Source organism: Corvus cornix, chromosome 1 (assembly GCF_000738735.6).
Source record: "Corvus cornix cornix isolate S_Up_H32 chromosome 1, ASM73873v5, whole genome shotgun sequence".
NCBI classification, from domain to species: Eukaryota; Metazoa; Chordata; class Aves; order Passeriformes; family Corvidae; genus Corvus; species Corvus cornix.
In genome coordinates, this window is record NC_046332.1 from 5,468,367 (window position 1) to 5,488,164 (window position 19,798).

General features: G+C 42.9%; 1 protein-coding gene across 5 annotated transcripts; it reads left to right on the forward strand.

Moving 5' to 3' along the window:
• The first annotated feature begins 2,471 nt into the window (after window positions 1-2,471).
• Window positions 2,472-19,503, forward strand: GPR89B (G protein-coupled receptor 89B). Of its 5 annotated transcripts, none has more exons than XM_039556543.1 (14): window positions 2,472-2,576; window positions 5,015-5,074; window positions 5,822-5,925; window positions 7,398-7,504; window positions 8,347-8,448; window positions 11,320-11,440; window positions 11,688-11,768; window positions 14,915-15,024; window positions 15,967-16,064; window positions 16,457-16,549; window positions 16,894-16,989; window positions 17,564-17,653; window positions 18,324-18,389; window positions 18,547-19,503. In XM_039556543.1, exons 1-14 carry the CDS (start codon window positions 2,535-2,537, stop codon window positions 18,751-18,753), a joined length of 1,377 nt encoding a protein of 458 aa, XP_039412477.1. In that variant the 5' UTR covers window positions 2,472-2,534; the 3' UTR covers window positions 18,754-19,503. The 5 variants fall into 5 exon arrangements, with proteins under 5 accessions (XP_039412477.1, XP_039412480.1, XP_039412495.1 ...); XM_039556546.1 differs by having other exon boundaries at window positions 15,976-16,064; window positions 18,547-18,816; XM_039556561.1 differs by having other exon boundaries at window positions 18,496-18,587.
• The last annotated feature ends 295 nt before the right edge of the window (window positions 19,504-19,798 follow it).

Sequence of the window (19,798 nt, forward strand, 5' to 3'; positions counted from 1 at the left end):
TGTCATAAATATGCCCTGTATCACCTTCTGGAAACCTGTGTGATTTCTAAATATACTCTTGGGCCAAACCCCATGATTTAATTCAATATGCTGCACCTTCCTGCTTTACTTAAAAGGCTTGATTTTGGTTCTCCCTACAAACTGAGCATAAAATAGCCTCATTCACTTTAATATGTGGAAGAATAACTGCAACTGAGAAGCTGCCTCTGTACCCATGGAGGGCCATGGACCCTTCTTCCCACACATGAACATCAGTGACTATCTAAGGAGGAACCCCACAAAACAAATTTCCCATTTTTCTTTTCACACTTTGTCTTCTCTGAAGGAGAAGTCCTGGGGCTGAGAGGTGCGTGTGGGGCTGGGTTTTTCCTGTAGGAATTATATTGTTCCCTGTGTGTTTCTCCCAAGGCCCAGGGATCAGTAATTTACAGCTAAGCAGAGGCATGTTTCAAGCCTATTTCCAAATACATGCAAAGAAAAAAGTGTAAGACCTGTGACCAAACTCTGCCTTGTTTTTTTACCCTTGTGTGGAAGTTGAGTTGCCACGGTATAAACAAGAGCAGAATTTGGCTTTGTATAACTTATTTTTAAAGGATTTCCTGTTACCCTTGGTCTCTAAAAGGCAACCAACAGCTAACCTTGCCCTGCAACCTACCAACACAGAACAAAACAACCACAAATCCCTCCAAACTCAGGAATCTCATCACTTTAGGAAAGAACAGTTTCTAAGTAGCAGATACAGAAAGAAAGAACAGGCAGGGCCTGATCTCAGCTCTGCATCAATTGGCAGTGATACCAGAAGCTGTAAAATAAAAGGCTTCAGATCAGCTATGATAACCTGTTCCCTCAGTTCATTTCTCCATGAAAGCTGAATGTTTTCTTCTCTTTGCAATGCTGCAGACAAGGAGACAAATTTCAAACCAAGAAGTCTGAGAGCAAGACAGAAACCCAAACAAAGAGACTGTGGGACTAATCCAGTGACTCGGCACAACCAAACATAGATTTGTTTTCCTAGTGAAATGAGTTGTAATGAATAAAGGTTCCTGATTTCCAGTCAGCAGGGGCTCTGTGCTTTGTTAAACTCACAACTTAATTCTTCTCTTCCTATTTAATATTCCAAATACAGAGAGGTCTGAGTGGCAATGATTAGAATCATAGAATCCGAATCATTAAGGTTGGAAAAGGCCTCCAAGATCATCAAGTCCAAGTGCCAACCCAGCACCACCATCAAACCATGTCCTCAAGTGCTATACCCACATGTTTTTTGAACACTTCCAGGGATGGTGACTCCACCGCTTCCCCGCACAATCTGTTCCAATGTTTTACAATCGTTTCTGTGAATTTTTTTTCCCTAATGCCTAATCTAAATCTCCTCTGGTGCCACTTGAGGCCATTTCCTCAAGGTGTGTTCTTAAGAGGAAAAAAGAAAAAGATTCAGACGCCATGCAGGTCAAGTGGGAACATGACTGTGACATGAAGGATTGGATCTCACACCGATAGCCATCAGGAAATTCCCTGTCTGCACTTTAGCTTCCCTCCTGGCCCCATTCCTTGATATATTACAATTGTAAGTCCTGAAAGGCATCTGCAGCCCAGTTCTTGGCATGGAAGGAGGATGGAGAGGGCCCCACGTGGGAGATGGGAAGATGGGCCAGGAGCAGTCGTGGTGTGCCATGAGCCACTGCTGCCCTGCTCCTGCAGAGGAGTCACAGCGGTGGTGAAACGGCAGAATCACAGAACTGTCTGGGTCTTTAAGAGACCTTAAAGATCATCCAGTTCCACACCACTGTCATGGACAGGGACACCTCCCAGTAGACCAGGCTGCTCAGAGCAATACCCAGCCGAGTCTTAAACATTTCCAGGGATGGGACATTCACATTTCTCTGGGAAGTGCCTCACCACCCTCCAGTAAAGACTTTCATTGTAATGTTTAATCTAAATCTGCCCTCTTTCCATTTGAATCCATTCCCCCTTGTCCTGTCACTCCATGCCCTTGTAAAAACTTCATCTTTCTTGCAGGCTTCCTTCAGACACTCTAAGGCTGCAATTCGGTCACCCCAAAGCCATCTCTTTTGCAGGCTAGCAATCCCAATTTTCTCAATCTTTTGTCATGGGAGACGTGCTCCATCCCTCTAATTAACTCGGTGGCCTCCTCTGGACTTGCTCCAACAGGTCCATGTCCCTCCCGTGCTGGGGACCCCAGAGAACGCTGTTCACCCTCCACTTCTTTCTGTGCCTCGGACACCTCCTTCTGCCCCCCGGCCAGCAGCGGGTGCCCTTCCCGCGGCTTTCGAGGGCGGCAGCAGCAGCGCTGAGCTCCGGCGGGGCGGGTGAATGGCTCAGGCTCCCGCAGGTCGCCGCCGCAGCCATTTCCTCACCGCGGCCCCGCCCCGGCCCCGCCCCGGCCCCGCCCCGGCCCCGCCGCGGGGAGGGCGGAGCGCCGTGCCCGGGGCACGCGCCCGCGCGCCTGCGCACCGCAGCCACCGGAGCCGGAAGCGCGGCAGGCGGGCGGGCGGGCAGCGGTGGGCGCCGCCATGAGCTTCCTCATCGACTCCAGCATCATGTTCACCTCACAGGTACCCACCCCTTCCCCGCCGCTGCGGCGCCGCGCCTCCGGCCAGGAGAAGGGTGAGGGAACGGGGAGGTCCCGCCGCCAGCGGGCTCCCCTCTCCCCGCGCCGTGCCCCTCCTCGGGGAGCGCGGGGGGCGGGGCCTGGGGCAGCGCGTGCGCAGCTCTCCGCGCGAGGGGCGCCCGGACCCTCAGGGGTGGCCGGGCCGGACCGAGCCGGGTCCAACCAAGGCGAGCCGAGCTCCGTTTAAGCTTAAATTTAAGTTTCTCCAGTTGGAACAGACAGGGAAGCTCATCTTGTTGGTCTCCATTGAGTACTTGGTTTGTTCCTGATATTCCTCAACAAGGCCGATCCTAGGCAGCTGGACCAGATGAACATGAGTTTAGGTGGATCACAGAGGGATCTGATTTAAGCTGCTGAGCTGGCGTGAAAGTTTTGCTCTGTAGTGATGAGGGATGAGCCGAGGAATGGGACCCTTTCCCCTCTCAGCAGCAGGTGCTTGTCTTATATAGACTTCAGTGCACAAGCCTAATTCCTGACAGTTTTCAGGATGGCTTTTGGTTTCAGAAGAGCGATGCCCTCCTACGTGATAATGCTTTGATTTTTGCTCACAACGTACTTTTTCGCTCTTGGTGGCTTGAACATAGCTCTGGTACTGTTAAGAATTCGCCCAGAACAAAACCTCCCACTTTTTTGCTTTGAGTTCTGAGCTCTAACTTATCTAATAGCTTTTCTTTCATTCCTGATGGCAGCTTTGAATCTTCCCATCATCTTCAGCAGTCCTAAGTTAGATGTTCGAGTCGGTGCATGTAATTGTCAAATGCTCAAGATTCTGCTGATCTTACATGTCACATTCACCTGCTGTGTCTTAGACTGTGATCTTTTACCAAAATGTCTTTCTATGCTTTTGGCCAGTCCCTGACACAAGGGGAGTCTAATCTTCATATGCAATTTTCTGTTATTGTTGTACTTACTTATCTCTTAATCTTTTTCTCTTACTTCTTTTTGAAGAGTTTGTCTCTACCTTTTTCCTCCTTCCCACTGTTACATGTGGAATTACTTTATGTAGATCTCATTTGCTTATCATACTTCTTTAACTTATGACCTCTAGATAGGAGGCTTATGAAATATCCTTGCTTTTTGCTAGCAGCTACTTTAAAGTAGTCCTCTTCAAACAAGTTTTGCCAGCTGTTACAAATCACTCATTCGACTTCATTCCTATTTTAGTTCTTCTTTCAAGGCAGCTGTGTTTGATCTTCTTGCCCAGCATTCCAGGTGTTCCTTGTCTGTAAATCATGTTAGTGTGTTACCCTTGCCGCTGTGGTTACTCCTGACGTGCAGGGAAGTAATCCACAATAATTCCTTTGTTTTTTGTCTTTGAAAGTTTCCCATCTCCATGGTAGGGTGGGCAGAAAGCTCTGGCCTTTTCTATGTGCTCTGAGGAGATACACTGACTTTATTCCTTGATGTGTGACCTATGCTGAATTTTGTCTTTGCCTTGGTCAAAGCTACTTCTGTAAAAAATATTAAGTATTTTCTGAATTCTCTTTTTGCTTGGGTTCTTTTAAATCATTACACTCCTTTTCAGTCTTATGAGGAATAGATGGGAATACCCATGGAAGGCCTGACAACACAGTCCCCTTTTACTCTCTGAAGACAGGTAATTACAATTTTGGCCACCTTGTTCAATTTGTATTTATTTCATTTAAGTCATCTGCAGAATAGCTGTGATATTAAATTGATCCCTTCAGGAGTGTGAAGAAAGTTAAACAAATTTTGTCATGTGCTTTGACAGCCACTGAAATGTAAAGTGTTACTGGCTTGTTCTGCTTCCTCTACCTTGTCCATGTGGCTTTCTTCAACTCCAGATTGGGGTTTGGGGCATTTAGCACTTCCTTTTCCCCACCTTAGAGATGCTTGTAACACCTTTCACCCACAATGTGTCAGTGTCTAACCAGATGCACTGTAAAGACCTCTACAAAAAATGCACGTGCACTTCTAGTCTACAAGAAACAGCAGGTGTGTTTATAAAATTTACTCATCCCTAGAAGATGCGGTGGACATTCAAGTGTTTGCTTTGCCTCTATTACTGTATTTCCTGTAAAAAACCCCATAGGCTTTAATTCTGTAGATTACAAGAGTGAAGCAAGAATCAACAGTGCAAAGGATTCTGGCAGGCTGAGGAATTCTGAGAATTTAGGAGCACAGAACTCTGTCTTGACTAGATCTTCCTAAAGGCCATAGCCTTTTGTGTGTGCTACACTTGGATATTTAAAATACCATTTTTTCCCTTGGTACTGTGGCAAGTTTTAATCTTTTGTAGGTCTTGGGTACTTTGGCTTAGCTCTTTTCCTTCCATTTGTTTAATTTACAATCAGCAGTGCAGTGGGTTTGTGTTTTGCAAGTTGCAGGATGCAAATGTTAAGTGCTTAATCTCTTCTGCAGGTGCTGTTCTTTGGATTTGGATGGCTCTTCTTCATGAGAAAGCTCTTCAAGGATTATGAGGTGAGAAGGCATCTCTCATTACAAGTCTGTGTCTTAAAAATTACTCCCAATTTTAGAAATATTTTTAAAACTGCATTTAGCCTTATTCCTCTCTTTAATCCCTTTTATCTTACCTGCAGTTCCTTTCTTTTTAATTTCCTCTTGTGCTTCTATTTGAAAGACTCCTAGCTATCTGAGGAAATGGGTTTTTCTGTAGCCACTGAAAGTTTCCATACTGGCTACTGTTAAATAAAAAGAAATATGGAGGAGATGCAGGAGTAATAGGAAACTGTTTTGCCTTTTGCCCTAGTAAGCCTACCTTATGTAAAGTGAAATTTTTGAGGCAAAATAAAATCCAGTGGTTAACTTTGAACTCAGTGAGATGTGTCCATTGCAGCTGCATTAGTTGTGAGGATTGGATGGAATAAAAATGCCATTCTTCTATCTGTAGTGGGCTATGAGATTGTAGTCTAGGTCAGAGATGGCTTAAGTGCAAGCCAAACTCAGACCCCAACAGTTTTTGTGGTGTGGATTTTGTTTTTAAGTCTAAGGTTAATATCGAAGAGCCCTCTTAGCATGAGTTTGCCCTCTGGTTTCCAACAGGCTTTTGGTTTCCTCCTAAGTAGTTAAAGGTCTTGGTGCCTTGCAACAAGAGACCCAGTTGTGGGCCATTGTACCTTGTGATTTGTTTTGCTCACTGAGGGATATCAGGATGCCATTCCAGAAATGTAAATGCCTGATGTCTCTGGATTTTTCTCTGCATTACAGGTGCGGCAGTATGTGGTCCAGGTAATCTTCTCTGTGACTTTTGCCTTCTCTTGTACCATGTTTGAACTCATCATCTTTGAGATTTTGGGAGTGCTGAACAGCAGGTGAGTCTGGGAGCCCACTGGGGACTGGCCTACTTTGTGCTCTACAGCATCTTTAGTCTAACTTCTAAATTAATGGATTAGTCTTGGATTGGGGAAATCATGTGAGAAAACTGTCAATAACTCAATGAAAATGTTTGTGCAGTAACATTTATTTGACTGAGAATGAGACTAGAAGCCATAAGCTTCCAATTTTCCATGGAATTGCTGGTAATGTGGTCTAGGTCCTTAGGGTAAGGCCTTTGACTTTCTCCATTTGTGAAGTCAAAAGAAATGATTTCTTTTATGGGAGTTAAAGCTTCAGATCATGCTAAGGGCACTTTTCAGATGCTAAGCACTATAGAAACTTCAAGCACGAGTTTTTCTGTGGTGGTCAGAGCAGTGAATAAGATGCAAAGCTAATTGTGGAGTGAAAGCTAATCTGTAACAGTACAGGATTTGTGAATCAAAGGTGCATCTTCCCCTGACCATGGGGGAGGACTTCCACATAAAGGGGATGTTAAAAACTGTCTGGGAAAAACTTGGGAAGTCAGTAGGAAAGAGAAGATAGAACAATAACATGTAGAGGCTAAGTTGGGTTTCTTCTTATTCTATCTCATCATACAAGTATAAGACAGCAGTCAGAGGGGTTGAAAGGCAAGAAGTGCAGAACTGATGAAAGGTAATGTTAGTTCTGTATGTTATTAATGTGTGGGGCTGGTCGCCAGAGAGATCACTGACGAGAATGCTTTTATAAGCTTCAGTAAAGGGCTAGACTTCAGTACACATGAAAATGTTTGCCTCTGAATTAGTTAGGAAAAAGTGACAAGGCTCCTTGTAATTTCTTCTTCCCTGAGGATAAAGAGGATATGAGTTGATATTGGGAATGGGGCATGTATTTTTCCATTCAAGTGAAGTGAAATGTCAGTTCAGCCAAGATGAATCTCACCTGCATTTGACTACTCTCAGTTGGTCAGAGGGAGTATTGTTCATGTTGGTTGAGATACATATTTATAAAACCTTGCTTTGCAAAATATTGCAGATGGGACAATTCTCTCTGAAGTGAAACATGCTGAACTATCAACATTAAATATTTTTAGTCTTTTCTATATGAATTAGCTCTTTTTTTGACTCAGCTGTTCATTAGAAAATTAATTGCTACTTAGTTTTGATTTACTGTTCAACTAGATGAGCAGTCACGTGAATCATGCTGCAACTGGCATTAGTCAACATAGAAAATACAGTGTTTGATAAAATACCCAGTGTTTATTTTGAAATACACATTCTTGACCTCTGTATTTAAAAATAAAACCATACAAAACCCTAAACCAAACAACTGCCCTAATAAAAACAAAAAAATCCGGAATATTCTATATGCTAGGCTAATATTATTCAATGCTTGATGTAGTTGAAAAGATTTCACTGACATGCAATTTTCTTTGAGAAATTTGTTGTATTATGATACCGTGCTAATCAGTATTTTGGCTTTATTTCAGCTCTCGATATTTTCACTGGAAGCTGAACCTGTGTGTCATTTTGCTCATCCTGGTCTTCATGGTGCCCTTCTATATTGGTTACTTTGTTGTGAGCAATATCAGATTATGTGAGTACTTGGTTTGTGGCAGGGGAGTTGCTAATTTGAGACAAAGAATACAAATGAGAAATAATTCTGGTCACTGTCTTCATAGCTCCCTCCTTCCCCTGGCTTTGTCTGGCTAGATAACTTCCCTTTGGAACTTCATGCTTTAGCATGAACCATTCATTGAACAGTCAGGAAATGCTTTACATGACCCCAGCAAGTGCTGCTTTTCTTCACAGGTTTCAACAAAGTTGAGCACTTCAGAGTAGTGTTACTGGGATTTGTTCCTTTGCAATTTTAAGCTTGCAGCCAAACTCTGCAACCCTTGGCAAGGCTATGTTGTTCTGCTAGGGGGCAAAAGAAATGAGGCAGAGAAGCTCAATACATCACTCATGAAGCAGAAAAGCTCAATAAATTACTTTTGCTTTTTTTACTTCTACTGTCTGGATGAGGCCTCTTCTATGGGCTAATGGACACCTAACCCTTGGGCTGTTGATATTTGTCGCTCTTTTGTGTGAAGCTTAGGCACATAGGTTGGGAATATTAAATGTGTGGTTTTGCCATGAAGATGAAGTATTTAGGAGTCATGTTCAAGGTCACACAAGAAGCAAGCAGTGAAGTGGTCCCACAATGGGAAAAAGGCCAAGTGTGGCCCTGCAGGAGCTCTCACAAGTCATGGTCTCTCAACTGGCTGCATCTGTGGGAGGTGACGGGGTGCACACTGCAAGCTGTAGCTCTGTCAGGTGACGCCTGCTTTGGCCACCTGTGCTCAAAGTAGCATTTAGATCAATGTAGAAATTTTGCAAGCTATAAAAAGCTCTAAAGGAAGAACCTATTTTAAACACTCCCTTTTTCCTCTCCATTAGTGCACAGACAGAAACTCCTTTTTGCATGTGTTGTGTGGTTGACCTTCATGTATTTCTTCTGGAAGCTGGGGGATCCATTTCCTATCCTCAGCCCAAAACATGGTGAGTTTCATTTTCTTGCTGATTTCTTCCCCCCTGCCCAAATAGGCTTTGTTACTTCACTTTTACCTTGGACCTATAATGATCTCAGATCTGCAGTTGGGACTGTGGAAAGTAGTTCCTGCAACTGAGGGTCTGCTCTGCTTTGAAATCTGTAATATGAAGGTAGTCAGACTGACAAAAAGGCATGGATACACCTGGATTATTTTCATTAGTGTTCTTTCAGTACCACAGGAAAACTTGAATGAAGTACGTCCTAGCTGAACCTAGGCTATGTAAGGACATGATGTACTTTTGAGGACACAGAAGCTTTAGCTCCACAAAAAGTTGATCACAATTTTTATTTACTTATTTCTTTCTATTGTGGAGACTAAACCTTGTTTATTTAAGAAGCAGCTGAACAATCACTCCTTCATCTGACATTTTTTCAGTCAGATTTTTCTTTCTTGTGGCTTCAATCAGATGAGTTTAGCATGAGTGGCTATCCAGTTGACAAAACACAGCTTTGTGCCTAAACACCAGAGCTGCCCAGGCTGTAGCCTGGCAGTTGTGCTGGCTTTGGTACAGATTCCTGCTCTGCCTGACCCCAGAGGCTGTGCAGTTGCATGGGACTGGAGTGTGAGTTGGTAAGTCCTGCTGGATGCCAGAGCTATTTGTGTGCAGAATTAGCTTGGGTATCTGTTGCGGTCGTGGAACCAAGAGTATTTACAGTGTGAAGATACTGTGTGCACTCAGGATAGTTTGGGTCCAACAGAATTTGTTAGCATGTGCCTGGCTGTGCTGAATCCTTGAGGCACCTCAGTGTGCTGAAGGATTAGAACCAGATTGTTACCTGTGTTTCCTGTGAAACTTATATTTGCCTTATATTTTCCCTGCACTGGAAAATTGCTTGTATATTGTGCCCATCATGTGAAATTCAGTCTGTTTCACTGAAATTGATGAATATGTCTGTCTGAGCATTGCAGCTTAGTCCTTCTGTTCTGTAGGAAGCTGCATGACTCTGTACTCATATGAGAAGTTGAAGGATATCGACTGCTGTAGGTTCTGCTCACCCTTTCATCTGTGATCCTGAAAGTTTCCTAAGAGAAAATGTGTGTTTGTGTTTTGTAATTGTGTCATTTGCCTCTGCAATGTAGCAGCTGATGTGTAGTGCAGATCCCTCTGCCCAGTGTTCCATGGCCAAGAAAAAGTTGTATCCACTGTGAGCTGCAGAAGGTGTGTGAGTTGGCAGAATGGAATAACCCAGTGGGAGCTTAGCTGTGGGGTTTGGGTAATCCTTCTCAGGTCACCAAAAGGTTCTGGGAGGCTGTGTAACACCTGCAGATTTCCAGAACAGGTAGTAGGGTGTTTTCTGTTTTTAATTGTACTTTACAGGGTGTGATACTTCCACTTAAGAGTTGTAGAGTGCCTTCTCCTATCGGGTATAGACATATGGTTAAAGCAGTGGATTCTACATGTTTGTTCCCTGCTGTGTTTTTGGGGTGCTGTGTCCTGCATGTATGGACAAGGCTGCTGTGGGTTTCATCAGGGAGTGGTGACCCAGCTGAGGCAGGTGGGGATGGGGATGGCAGTGTCCTGCAGCAGGGAAGTGCACCCTTGATCAAGGGCTCCGCTGGTCTGCAGCTTATTTAAGAGACCTGGGTTTGGGAGCTCGTAGTGGAAGGAGGGTTATGCTTGATGACACACCAGTATTTTAATAAAGCTCTTACCTTTATGTGAGTTGATGGAACTTTCATTCAGTTTATGTGACCTGATCACAAGAGGGTTGCTGTGAGTTTCACGGGAAAGCATTGCTCCAACCAGTGGAATGTCATGTCATTTTGAAGGCACCTCTGTTTTAAGTGCTGCAGTCTGACTGTGTGGGGCAAAAGGCCAGTGTATTGTAGCACATTCTGTAGCTCCTGTAAATCTCTGTGCAGCTGCACATGACTGGGTGTCTCAGTTTCCCTTTGTGAAGTCTTTTTGCCTTGTTTTCATCATTTATTCCACTTCTCTGAAGCATGAAATGTGGCTTGGCGCTCGGCCATCTCAGCTTTGCAATCGTGTAAGCTCCAAATGTGCTGTGTGTGGCAGCTGCTCTGTAACCAGCTCCCTAAAAAGTGAGTGGTGTTTACTACACGTGGCACTGTGTCCTGGGAAGACAGGTTGAGGTCTGTGTGTAAGAATAAATATAGCTTCAGTGCTTGGTGATGATTACAGCACAGGCTTGATGTTCATGTTGAGTAACATGTTAGAGTCCACTTGGTGCTCAGGTAAAGACCTTGTTGGTGGTCACCTCAACAAAGTGTTTGTGTCAACCAGATGAATACTGAACAGCCAGGAGCAGCTTAAGCTTCCCAACTCCACTGTCCTACAAGCACAACTTGTGTCTGATCTGGAGGGGTCACTTCTAATGACACTTGACAGGCTAGGGGTTCCTCTCTATGGTTCAGACATTTTTAGTCCAGTTTGCCAGGACTGACTGGTTTGGTAATAATTGCTGATAATTGCAGAAGTGTCTTTATGGAAGACACTCTTTTATAAGTGCCTGGTGGATGGTCTGTGTTCCCATCTCAGCCAAAGGCAAACATTTTATTAGTTTGGAACCAAAATATTGACATTTAGTCCTCTCCACATATCCATATATCTGTCTTAAGTTTCTTCACAGCTGGAGTTCCCCGTCCCCGTTTCTAAGCGTGGTAATGTGATTTCTGAGGGAGACATCCTACCCCTTTCTTTTCCTAGTCCCTGTCTGTCCTTCCTGTTACCTGGGGTCATTGCAGTGGGAAGGCAGTCAGATTAATTAAGCAGCTCTGTGTTGTGTTAGGAGGGCACCAAGTGTGGAGCAGAATGAAGAGAGCAAGGTTGCTGATGCCATGTTTTTCCCTCCCTCAGGAATCCTGTCTATAGAACAGCTCATCAGCCGCGTTGGTGTGATTGGGGTGACACTCATGGCTTTGCTGTCAGGATTTGGGGCTGTCAACTGTCCATACACTTACATGTCCTACTTTCTCAGGTAACTGCAGCCTTGTGAAATACTTGCCCAGTTTTTTGAGATTATTTTTCTGTTTTTCCTGTGGCGTTGTTTCAAGTTTTTTGTTACTCTTTTTCTGAATCTAGCTATTGTCATGTCTGCATGCTAGAACCATTTCCACTGCTGATGCATATTCTCCTTACACAGGCTTTTCTCTTTGTCTCATGGGCATGTGCACATCTCCTCTGAAATGGGGTAGCAGGCCTAATTGGGGGTCTTTATTTTGCAGGAATGTGACAGATGCAGATATTCTGGCTCTGGAGCGACGGCTCCTTCAGACTATGGACATGATTGTTAGCAAGAAAAAAAGGTGAGAGGGCAACATTAGCATGAAACCGTTTGCCTCAAAGATTTTCAGTCAGTATGGTATAAGATGGTTCTTGAAGTAGTATAAGATGGTTTTTGAAATCTGAATTGGGTTGAGCTGTGTGGTGTTCTGTTCTGGCCTGATACATGACTGTTTTTAACACTAAGTAGTGCCCTTTGTGACTGCAGTGGCACAGATTAGGCTTCCAAGACCATGTGTCGCTCTGCTGGCTGCGTAACTGATCTGTAGGATGGGCACCTTTCTCTCCTGCTTAGTCAGTGACCCTTAGGCCACTGCAGCTGGCTCTTACTGGTGGTTTCAGGACAGAAAGTGGTTTGTACATAGGGTGGATCCTGGTCAAAGCTGAAGTAGGGTAGTGAGGTGGTGTGGACACATCTATATTCTTGCAAATAGCAAGGTTTATTTTGGTTAAATTTTGCAGAATTGCAAAACATTGGTGATGTAGATATACTGTACTACACAAGTGTGCTCTCAGAATTCTGCTGGTGTTGGTTTAGCTTATTCCATGTACCCCAAGCTAAAAAAACTGCTTTCAGAAACAATGTAATTTGATTTACACTGAGAAGATTTTTGTCTGCTGTTACAAATCATATATTTCATGTCTTGCTAATAGTGCAGAATAAATCCAGTCACTGGAGTCACTTCAAAGGTTTGACTGTCTGACACTGAATTCTCACAGCAGTCTCCCCAACTTTACCTTTTGTGTCCTAATGTTTCAATGGAACCTTTTAACGTAGCTTTTAGATAGTCTAACCTTGCTAAGTTTATCACCGTGTATGTATCTGCTGATCAGTATTAGCTGATGGAAGTGTAGTTAAAGCATAACCTCCTTCCCCTTTGAAAATGTTAAGTGGTCAACAACGGTAAACTCTGTATTTGTGGTCATGTGTGAGATGGTAAGTAGTGAGAGAATTTAATTACTCAGGTTTAATTGGCTGGAAGCATACTAAAAGACTGTCTTTGGAGTTAAAAGATACTGTGTAGTGCTGTTTCTGAGTCTGCTCTTTTGTTTTGTACAGTGTTTTTGGACCTCTGGTCCAGGAAGCGTGATGTTGGGGTAAAAGTAAGGATGCCAGAGGCTTGTAACTAGCTAGCACTTTCTTGCCTTCCTACGGCCAGGGTATCTTCTGAATATAGCAACTTCCTAACCATTATGAAGAGCCACGTATTAATGACTTGGGAATTATAATGAAACTCATGTATATGTTTAAAAAAGCCCAACAAAAAACCCAAAACAAACTGCAAAACTAGGTAGTCTCAGAACTGTGCAAGAAATAGCAGAAGCTTGAGTTCTGTAGATTTTGTTCTCTTTTTTGCTTTGACAGGGAGCACTGGCTTGCATGATTGGACTATTTGTTCATATAAAGCAGAATTTGAAAAGTATGATATGTATCAGTCCAAATGCAATCCAAATAATTGGCAGAACAGGTGGGAATAGCAGTATTTTCCGGTGTAGGGTAAATGCTACAGTTCCGTATTATTGGTAGTTCAGAACTTACCTGTGAGCGCAAGAGTTATAAGGCAATAGAACATAAAGCTTTTTGTTTTCTTTGCTGATCCTGACATTTCTTCTCATGCCAGCCCTGATTGATGCTGACTTCCTAGTCAGTAAGAGATAGTTGGTGAAGGTTGTTTGCCCTGATGTTTTTTGCACAGGAATCACTTTTCTCTCCTTCCTGAACACAATCAAGTAAGGCCTTATGGAAACTCAGCTCTAAAGCTGTCAGATTCTTTATACTCATCCTTGCAGGTGTGACATAACTAAGCCTCAGGTTTGAAATGCCAGCATTCTGTGATGACATTGCTTCATTTGGATCATGAAAGAGTCAGATCAACTGATGTGAGACACAAATATCACATAACATCATTACCAATCTACACGAACAGAGTTTTGTGGGGTTTGCCTGTGGATCCTTTCTGTGAGGTCTCCAGAACTGGCCTCTGTGTGGATACAGAGATCCCTCTCACCTCTCAAAAGAACAGATTTGCCTTTGTGTATCTATAGCCTTGTGCTTCACCTGGACATTGCTGCATTTTTGCTGCAATGCTGTGGATCATTTGGCATGGACCACGTGAATTTGTGTACTGTGAAGAAAGCAAGGATTAAAAATGCATTTCTTACATTTGGCAGCTATCAGGATTCCAAGGTCTCTCTAGTCTGTGGCCATATGTGCTTTTATGTGTATGTGGGGTGCCCCAAGGGTGTTTCTTTTGCTGATTTGAACGGAATGATTTTTAAAATTTTTTTTCTATTACACTGTTTATTAACAACCTTGAGTAGGGCTCGGTGCCAAATGTAGCAATGCTGGCTGCAGCTACAAGAAAGGGACTGAACCCCACAGAATTGTGGATCATCCTGAAAATCCTGTGAAAAGTTTTCAGCTTAGGAATGGATAACTTGCTCACAAATTTCAGTGGGGAGAAATGTGAGGGAACGAGACCGGAAGCCAACACTGCTCGTGGGGATTATGCCTTGGTGCGCATGGGAGTGTGAGGGACGGTACACAGCTGCTGCTGGAGTGTTGGAATTAACTTCAGGAGTCACATTCACGTTGCCTGAAGCATCCAGTGGTTCAGTCCAAGAATGGATTTGTGTGTTTCTGCTTCATAGCAGCTTGTCATGCAGCCCAGCAGTGAGTGACAGCATATCAGAGGGTGCTCTGCACACCACCCAGAGCTCATAGCTCCATGGAAAAGGCGGATGTGCAGCGATAAAGAAGAGGTGTCCAAGGGGAGAGAGGAGCATGAAAAGTCCTGAGCTTGAGATAACGCAGCTGTGTGTTTGAGGAAAGGAAAGCAACTAATCATATGGCTGAAAAATCCATTTGAATTCTTATTTTTAACTGGGTTTAAACCCCTTTAGGATTGAAACAGGATCCTGAGTGAAAGGCTTGGGAAGTGTCTCATTCAATCGCACTTGATTTGGTCTGGGCTCTACTCCACAGCTAATCAGGATAATTTTATGTAACGAGGTTGATGTTTAGGGCAAGAAAAAAGGGTCATTGTTTTCAGTGAATTTAGTTTAACAGCATCTTCTAAGAAACTGGTGGATTTGTTTTATTTTTTCTTGTTTTGATTTTTCATAAAAATATTTTATTCCTAAGGACTTGTGTTTTCTGTTCTTTCAGGATAGCAGTGGCTCACAGAACAATGTTCCAGAGAGGAGAAGTGCATAACAGACCCACTGGCTTCTGGGGAATGATAAAAAGTGTTACAACATCTGTTCCTGGCAGTGAAAGTATCCTTCATCTGCATGCTGGCACCTGCCTTGGGAGGTGGATCCAGCTTTCTTTGTTTTGAAAGGTAAAATGTTAGTTGGGACAGTTACAAAGCATTTGTGTTTCAACACATTTCAAGCCTAACATCTCCTGGGAAGTTTGTTCTCCAGCACCATCTGACCTTTTGCCCAGGCTTGGGCATGGTTTTACTGTGACACAGGCAGAAGTTGTATGTTTCTGCCCTGCTCTATAAATGTACAGCAGATCAGGGGACAGACATGCACACTTGTCACAGAATCATAGAATGGTTTGGGTTAGAAGGGACCCTAAAGATCACCCAGTTTCAATCTTCCCTATAGAAGGGATCTGTTGGGAATTACAAGGGTCTGTACTTCTCTTAACAGAGTTACTTACCAATGATTTCTGTCAGATCACTTGAAGTGTGCATTTTGCATGTTTAAGGCTGAGGACTCTTCTTCCTCTCCTTTCTCTAGAAGAGAAAAGGAGCTAAAATCAGAATTTGGCTATTTAACAGACTCTTCATAGTAATCACTAATCTCTTGGAGCAGGTACTCAGCAGTTTTGTTTATGAAAATGATCTGGGATGGCATATTGTGAGATGCACTTCAGTGGCAAGGGACACTGATCAAAGTGGAGCAGCAGTTTTTGAGAGCTCTGGTTCTATTCTGTGATGTGTTTCCCAGGCAGAGAAATAAAGAGTTGGTTGCATGACTGCCTAAATACTGTGTCCTGCCTACCTCCTTAAACTGGAGTAGTGTTCACCACGTACATCCTGGAGATTTCTCTGGTGCTGTATTAGTGAGGAGCATGAAGATTGAGTGAAAAAGTTCATCAGGATCAAAGAAGAGACCAAACCGTTAGATGTGGCCCTTGGGCTGAAGGTGGGGAATGTTTTGTTTTTAATTAAGAATTTTTGGTGTGTTCTAGCCTTGACTATGCTGGTTTGCCAGATCTGTCCCTTATCCAGCAAGAAGTGGATGCCCTGGAAGAATTGAGTCGGCAGCTTTTCCTGGAAACTGCTGACTTGCATGCAACCAAGGTATACAGCAAATAACTGCCCAGATGGGTGTTGGGAGGTCAGAATAGTTTGAAAGAGAACATCTGTTATGAGAAATTGAAACCCGTTCAGTAGGTAGATGGTGAATTATTGTAATGCAGTGGAGTGAGGATCTGTTTCTTTAGCTTTGGGGCTGGATTACAGTTCCCTTTCAGTTCAGATCCATCCTTGAGTTTGCCCCACTGGCCCCATAACCATTCACAAGCTTACGAATTAACAATCACGAGTTCAGAAACATTTGAATTAAAAGATACAGAAAGGTGGGGCTGTGTTTGCTACTGTTGGTGCTCCATTACAATTTATATTGTGGGTAATTGTGGAAATGATGTATTTTTCTGTGTTCTACTTCCTCTCTTGTCTTTTTGTATTTCCAGGAGAGAATAGAGTACTCCAAAACTTTCCAGGGAAAATACTTTAACTTTTTGGGTTATTTTTTCTCCATCTATTGTGTCTGGAAAATCTTCATGGTATGTAAATATTTTATTGCATTTTTTGTGGTATGCAAATATCATACCCTGCATAGATTATGCTATGCATGCAGTTCATCAAGTTACACTCTAGTCTCATTAAAATGCAGAAATTCTGAAAGAAACTGGCCCTTGGTTGAAATAAAGCTCTGGGTCTGGCTTTTTTCTATACAGCCTTAGACCAGTAATTCTTACGTGGATGTGTTCTGTGCCTTCTTAGACAATCTGACTGTCCCCTGCCCTTTCCTTGATGGTACAATAGAAGAGTCATGCATGCGCCTCACATGTGAGAGTGCGAAATGCTTTTGCCTTTTTGCTTGAATGTAAATCCATCTCTCTTTCAGGCGACCATCAATATTGTATTTGACCGTGTGGGGAAGACTGATCCAGTCACAAGAGGGATTGAGATCACTGTAAATTACCTGGGAATCCAGTTTGATGTGAGCCTTTATTAATTCTTACAGCCTTTTCAGCAATTCATATCTTATCTAAATAAAACCATCCTGCTGCTAGGGAGAAAGTGATAGACCCTGAGAACGTGGCTTTGACTTTTGACTTAGTGGGAGGAAGGGAAAATATGCAGTGAACGTTGCTTTCACACTGATTTTATGCTGAGGTGGTGATGTGGTCTTGCCAGAGAGGCAGTGATTTGTGTTTTTTGTTTTGAAGAAATGGAAGCACTTTAGGCAACCTGCTTAGATTAATACATTCAGCTACAGAGTAATTTTGATTGCTTATGCAAATGGTTGTTCTGTCGTTTACACTTCTGAAACATATCCCTGTTTTGGGGTATGTTTCAAAATGGGTTCTTTGTGATTGGTATAAACTAAATATCCTTCTCTTGTGTTTGGAGTAAACAGTTGCTAATACATTTGTGAAAATGTCTGTTATATAAAGCTGTCTGCAATGGATATCTGTATAGTTAGGAAGGACAAAGACCCTGAAGAATTGACAGCTATACAATGTGGTGTAAATGAGGTTACAGTTTTAACTGTGTTCTTCTTGTTGATACAGGTCAAATTCTGGTCTCAGCACATTTCCTTTATTCTTGTTGGAATAATCATTGTTACCTCTATTAGAGGGTTGTTAATCACACTTACAAAGGTAAGAACTGGGTCTCTTTAAGTGGTTTTACAAAGAGAAATTCACTATGAGATGTTTACCTTTAGATGGAACAAATACTGTCTTAAACTTTCAATATGCATTTATGTTTAAATGTCTGAATAGAAATTCTTGCAAGAGGGAGGAAGGTAGGAAAAATACCTTTGTAGGATATTTCCCCTCTCAGTCTCTGTCAGGAAGGGATCTAGATGTTAAATAAGATGCTAAATGTAAGCAAGGGTTCAAAATGATGCTGTAGCCAAGGCTTATTAGTAAGGTTGATAAGATGGTGATTAAAAGCATTTGGATTACTTAATTTAAGATGCTGGTACTACTGAAAGGCATTGACTCAACAGACATGTGACTCATTGACTTGACCTGGCCTTTGGTACCTATGTTTAAACTTGTCTGTATTGTTTTGTGATTTTTACCACAAGGTGCAACTGCCTGGGGGAGATTGAGGTTTCAGACTAGGGTTTATGAAATTTTATGAAAGGTTTATGAAAGCTTGAGGTTTATGAAAGTAGGCTACAGGTAGCCCTCTAGAATGTTTTGATTAGTTTTTTTGGATGAAAAGGTATTGAATGGTATGTACCTTTCGCGCTGTCCTAAGGCACATCAGAATTACCTAACTGCTTATTTCTAATGTTTTTGGTTTTTTTTTTTTCCCTAGTTCTTCTATGCCATTTCCAGCAGCAAGTCCTCCAATGTTATTGTTCTGCTGTTAGCACAGATCATGGTGAGTATGGAGAGCCGTGGGCACACCCTGTGTGCATTTGCGCTTGCAGACCTGTTTGTGTGTGTATAAACACATACCAATATCTTTGTGTGCTGTCCCCTGTTAGGCTCAGAGCCTGTGGTGAAGCAGTAACTGCTGTCCCTGTTCTAACTTCCAGGGAATGTACTTTGTGTCATCAGTGCTCCTGATCCGCATGAGCATGCCTCCGGAGTACCGCACCATTATTACAGAAGTCCTGGGAGAGCTCCAGTTCAACTTCTATCACCGTTGGTTTGATGTGATATTCCTAGTTAGTGCCTTGTCCAGTATCCTCTTTCTCTATTTAGCACACAAACAAGCCCCAGAAAAGCATATGGCCCTCTGAGGCAGAACTGCAGCCATGCATTGCTCTCTGTCCAGTCAGCTGCACTGCTGCAACGCCTGTGGATTGTAGAACTCAGACAGATAGGACTGTTCTGTGTGTTCTGGCAGTGTATCTGCAAAACTCGGAGAGACAGGACTGCTCTGTGTGTTTTGGCTCTTCGAACCTCCACACATGTCATCATCAAGCTCTGTGGCTCATTTTGTTCAGTGCCACAGCTGGAAGGGACAGAGGTGTGCGTATTGAACTTGAAACAGTTCATTGCCAAGTAATAAAAGCAATCGTGGGCATACCACTATCCAGGGGCATCAGAACTTGTGTGGTAGGCTGGCTGAGGGAACACCTCCTACTGTTGGAACAACATCTTCATAGAAGGCACCAAGAAATGTGATTTTTCTTTTGAAAATCAACTCGTAATTGGGATTCGGAGGATGGCAATTCTGGAATTGAATGTTTGAGTCTGTGGAATTAAATAAGCTTTTGTAATGTGCAAGCATCACAGTTGTTTTTTGTCAGTCCCAAAGATTTGGCTGGATTTGAGCTAGATAGAAGGTGGTTAGGATTTGCTGTCTGGCAGAAGTGGAGTGGAGAGAACTTCATTTCTGTATGCAGTGTGTGCTAGTGTGTATCACTAGTACCTACCGTCCTTAGCAGCTGGAGATTGGCTTTCTCTTACTGAGTGTCAGCTTTTCTTTTCTCTCCCTGTGTCAGTGGAACTGAGGTTTTGGGTACCTATCTAGAGTTCAGTGTAAAGTCAAAGACCACTGCCATGCCTTGTTTACGTTGTATGTTACAAATTTTATTCGTGTGACTTAAACCTGTAGGTTCCCATGGCCACTCTCTGAGGCTTTGTTTGTTTTATAATTGTTCTGGGACATAAATTGTACGTGGTGAGAGTAAGACCTGGAGGGGGGAAAATAACCATTCTAAACAATTTATTTCTGTATTGTCTTTGGTGTACAGCAAGGAGGCAAAGTATACAGCACCAGTATTACAGAACCATTTATGCTGCATTCAAGACAACGTGGTGGTGACTTGGGGTTAGACA